Here is a 4,395-nt window from a genome sequence, read left to right on the forward strand (position 1 = left end):
TGTTTAGCAATGCGAATACGTTTAACCTTACAAAAATATCGTCATTTTCATACATTCTCGCTAATTATTATTTATTTTTGTTGTCACACATCGTTTTTCACGCATTTTTATTCTGACAGAATACGACTCAATAAACATTCTGACAACATTCTGACAGAAATGAGAATAATAATAATAAGTGTATAATAATCTTATAGAGGATTTAATTAGTGAGAATGTGTGTTAATGACAATAGTTATGTAAGATTGAACATATTTATTTTATCAAACAACATATTTTCTTTATCATTCTCAAATAATAGTATTGTCCATACGTCTGAACAATAATTAGTTTTATATATATATATATATATATATATATATATATATATATATATATATATATATATATATATATATATATATATATATATATATATATATATATATATATCAACTTTCACACAAAGCAATTAAAATAAATTTTGACCAAAACGGGAAAAGGGTGTGTGGGGGAGCGGGTTTACTTGTAGAAAACAAGACCAAGGGTAACACTCATCAATAGGGGGTGGGTCCTAGGTACTGTTGATGCATACGCAATGGATCAAGATTAGGGATCAGGTTCACCTTTTAACATTTGTCATTCACCATAACCTGTGTTTTACCGGTCTATCCTTGTGTATGCTTTCCTTCTCTCTCATCAATGAGAGAGAGATACGTGTGAGAAGATACATTTGATGTATATCGTATATAGTTGATATACATAGACAGCATATAGATATACTGTACACATCTAGTCTGTACTACTTTAGGGTATGATGTGTTCTGAAGAACAAACACAGACATGGGTCCAAGGTCATTCTAACCTTTTTCCTGGTGAAGGAGTGATCGGCTTCTTCACATCCTTTCACTAGAACCCTCTCTTCCCTATCATAAATTCAGTCTTTCAGTTGTATAAAACTATTGGAACGAAATACTAAAATAAAAAAGTGAAAGAAATGGATGAAACGTATGGGCTGAGGGATCTATCCCATTACATGAACGGAACGCCCATCTTCCCTTCCATATCTCTGCAGCCACAGACTCATCCTCCTCGTGACCTGCACTATGCCATGGTGATGTTGGGAGGTGGTCCTGGTGGTGGTGGAATGTCGTTTGGATCTGATTCAACGATGGGTATGGGGTCAACAACTTCAGGTCTTAGCGCAGACAGCGGTGGTGGTGGTGGTGGCGGCGGTGGTGTTAATGGTTTAGACATGGAAATTGGTGGTTATGGTGGAAGATGGACAAGGGAAGAAACTCTAACACTTCTTGAGATCCGATCAGGACTTGATTCTATGTTTAAAGAAGCTAATCACAAAGGCCCTGTATGGGATGAAGTTTCCAGGTAATCTCTCTTATTCTCTCAACATCCCACACTAGACATTTTCCTTTTAGAACAAAATTTTGGGGTTTTTTCTCTATATAAAACAAGTTGTTTTGCTTCCCTCAAAGTGGTTTTCTCTAAAGAATATAAATATATTATAGAATCCTAACTCCCAAGAACCTCAACAATTATCCAGAGCTTTCTTTTATCACTTTATTTTTCTTTATTCCTTCTTATTTGCTAATTTAATGTTTAAAGATCAAAGCTTTACCCTTTTATGATGTAAATAAAAGTCACTTCAAAACATTCACATTATACTTGAAGGGTTTGATTAATTCTCTTAAGGTTTAGTACGTATAGCTTTCTTGAAAACTATTTTATGAAGTGTACATAATTTTCACTTCTTTCAGTTGAATCAAGTAATAGATCAGATTGAATAGAGACTAGAAAGACGCACCTTTCATGGCTAACATTAAACAGTTATATAAAGACTCCAATTTGGCTATTCGTATTCGTGCATGATTATCACTTAAAAGCTTTACTGAGACCTTTGAATAACTAGGTTCAGTTTCTCATTCCCAAAACTTTTACCTTCATTGTTTTGTCGTTTACTTTTCAGGATAATGTCTGTGGAGCATGGTTATAGAAGAAGTGGGAAAAAATGCTGTGAGAAATTCGAAAACTTGTACAAGTATTATAAAAAGATCAAAGGAGGAAAAGCTGGAAGACAAGACAAGAAGCATTACCGATTCTTTAGCCAACTAGAAGCTATATACGGGGAAACAAACGCTAGTACCAATCAGGATGATCCTAACCTGCCTTCAGTCTCTAATAATTTACACCTTCCAAATAATCCATCTGTGTTTGACCCTTCCTCATGTTACTTCGTAAATCACTATGCACCATTGGCTCCATTCAAGGAAGATAGTGATTGTGTGGAGAAGACGGATAACAAGAAGAGCCTTGGGAAGAAATATTGGAAAACCATGATAACAGACTTCATCGAAACAAAAACACAGACACTTATGGAGAAACAAGATGCATGGATGGAGAAGATGATGAGGACGATAGATGAAAAGGAAAAGGAGAGAATTTCAAAAGAGAAGCAATGGAGGAAAGAAAACGCTGCAAGATTAGAGATAGAAAAGAAGTTTCGAGCAAAAGAACGAGCATGGATGGAGTCTCGAGATTCAGCTTTAATGGAAGCTTTGCACAAATTAACAAAAAACAAATCATGTACCATTAAGAGTTCGTCTCCCGAGCATAGTAATGATCAAAATCATAATGTCGCAGGTTGGGGAGAAAATGAGATTACACATCTAATACAACTAAGAACTAGCATGGAAACAAGATTTGAGCAAGGAGGGTGTGTGGAAGAGGTTCTCTGGGAGGAAATTGCCTTATCAATGGCTTGTTTGGGTTACAACAGAAATGCATTGATATGCAAGACTAAGTGGGATCACATAAATTTTCAATTGAGAACCAAGAAACGAAAAGAGAATACCAGATGTTCAAATTTTTATTCTCACCACAATAACAACATTCATCAAGCAGGAGAAAGAAGTGATTCACAAAATGATCCACCGAATGATGGTGGCTATAGGGCCTTAGTGAATGACCCTGAGCTGATCGGGAATTATTATGGGAATAAGATCACCAAAGGAGAGAAATATTAGGCACTATTGAGGGTGTGGTAAAATAACTAATGAAAGTATGTTGGCAAGGATTAAGTTTGGCTATATGTAAGGAAATATTTAAGAAAGATCTGATAGTGTTTCTTGATTATGTAAAAGAAATGTCATACTATATATATGCATGCATGGAAACATCTGACTAAAACCGATGTCAGTGATAGTTAATAATTAAATATATCCACTGTTCAGTTTGATGTTACTTGATCTTTTCATTGATTAGCTGATAATACTTCGAAGAATGGTTCAAATATTCCTCCATGATTGAACACGTTTATATTGATTGGATTTCAGATTTAATTCTTCTGATTTTACTTTGTAGAGTATCCTTGTCTGAAAATAAGAAGAATCAACTCCATCAAGTAACATTTAGTTCCTCTATGAAAATAATCACTTATATGTTAGTTCTCATGGCTTCTCTTTGAGAGTTGATTTTTCCACAAAGCATTTTTAACCATGCACTGGTTTTTACCCTCATTTTTTAGATAACCAAGTTTGGAAACTCCAAATGACGCACGGCTCCAAAAACACACGACGAAACGAACCCTTCTTCCTTCTTTGGCGCTGCTTTGCATCCTTGTGTTTCTACAATCCAACGGGGTTTTGTTAAAGATTAGGGTATTCCTTAATTTCATAAACTGGTCGTTAGTTTGACCCTTTGAAGCAGCACCGGCTGAAACTCAAACAAGTATCTTTGGTGTGTGCCTCGGTAAAGTTTTGATACTATTAATGCTTCAAATCATTGTGGTTTTGTCATCTCTGGAACCACATTCTTCGCCTCAACCTGAAATACGAAAGGCATTATTGTGCAAAATTTAGAATGAGAAACATGAACTTCATGATTGGAAAGTTTATCATTTTGCCATCGATGTTGTAATTCTCTTTGGTGGCTCTCCCTAGAAAAGAAGGATCTACAAAGATTACAAAGCCAAACCCATGAGAACAACCGGTCCCTCGATCCTTCATAATCATTGATTTTAAAACCTCATGGTACGTACCTACTAAAATACCGATGAAGGCGTTCTTCATTTGTATCTATTAGTCGATAATTTAAGAGATGATTTTAAGGATGTATAATTGCTAGGTGTCATGTATATATGTATCTTAATTCTTATGTACTTGTATAAATACATAGATTAATAAAATTACATGCATTGTGGGAAATACATCTTATATGGTATCAGCTTGGGAAACATAACCCTAGCCGTACTCACCTTCAACCCTTTCCCTTTCTCACGTCTCTCATGGCTTCCTCCTCATCAGACCTCTCTCTCAATACAATTATTCACCTTCTCACCATCAAATTAACCTCCTCCAATTTCATTCGCTCGAAGAATCAAATTCGTCATCTCTTATCCTA

The 4,395-nt window shown here is 35.3% G+C and overlaps 1 protein-coding gene across 1 annotated transcript; it reads left to right on the top strand.

Moving 5' to 3' along the window:
• The first annotated feature begins 739 nt into the window (after positions 1–739).
• LOC145151346 (trihelix transcription factor PTL-like) lies at positions 740–3,237 on the top strand. Its single transcript, XM_079075334.1, has 2 exons — positions 740–1,365; positions 1,964–3,237. The coding sequence occupies exons 1-2, from the start codon at positions 977–979 to the stop codon at positions 3,018–3,020; spliced, it is 1,446 nt and encodes a 481-aa protein (XP_078931460.1). The 5' UTR covers positions 740–976; the 3' UTR covers positions 3,021–3,237.
• Positions 3,238–4,395: the final 1,158 nt, after the last annotated feature.

Source organism: Lactuca virosa, chromosome 1, assembly GCF_052849685.1.
Source record: "Lactuca virosa cultivar CGN04683 chromosome 1, Lactuca_virosa_CGN04683_v6, whole genome shotgun sequence".
In the NCBI taxonomy this organism is placed as follows: domain Eukaryota; kingdom Viridiplantae; phylum Streptophyta; class Magnoliopsida; order Asterales; family Asteraceae; genus Lactuca; species Lactuca virosa.

Bases quoted from the DNA above. Each gene is read 5' to 3' on its own strand.
- LOC145151346 (XM_079075334.1), top strand. From the start codon at position 977: ATGGATGAAACGTATGGGCTGAGGGATCTATCCCATTACATGAACGGA. The intron at 1,366-1,963 runs GTAATCTCTCTT...TTTACTTTTCAG, and splicing joins GTATGGGATGAAGTTTCCAG to GATAATGTCTGTGGAGCATG.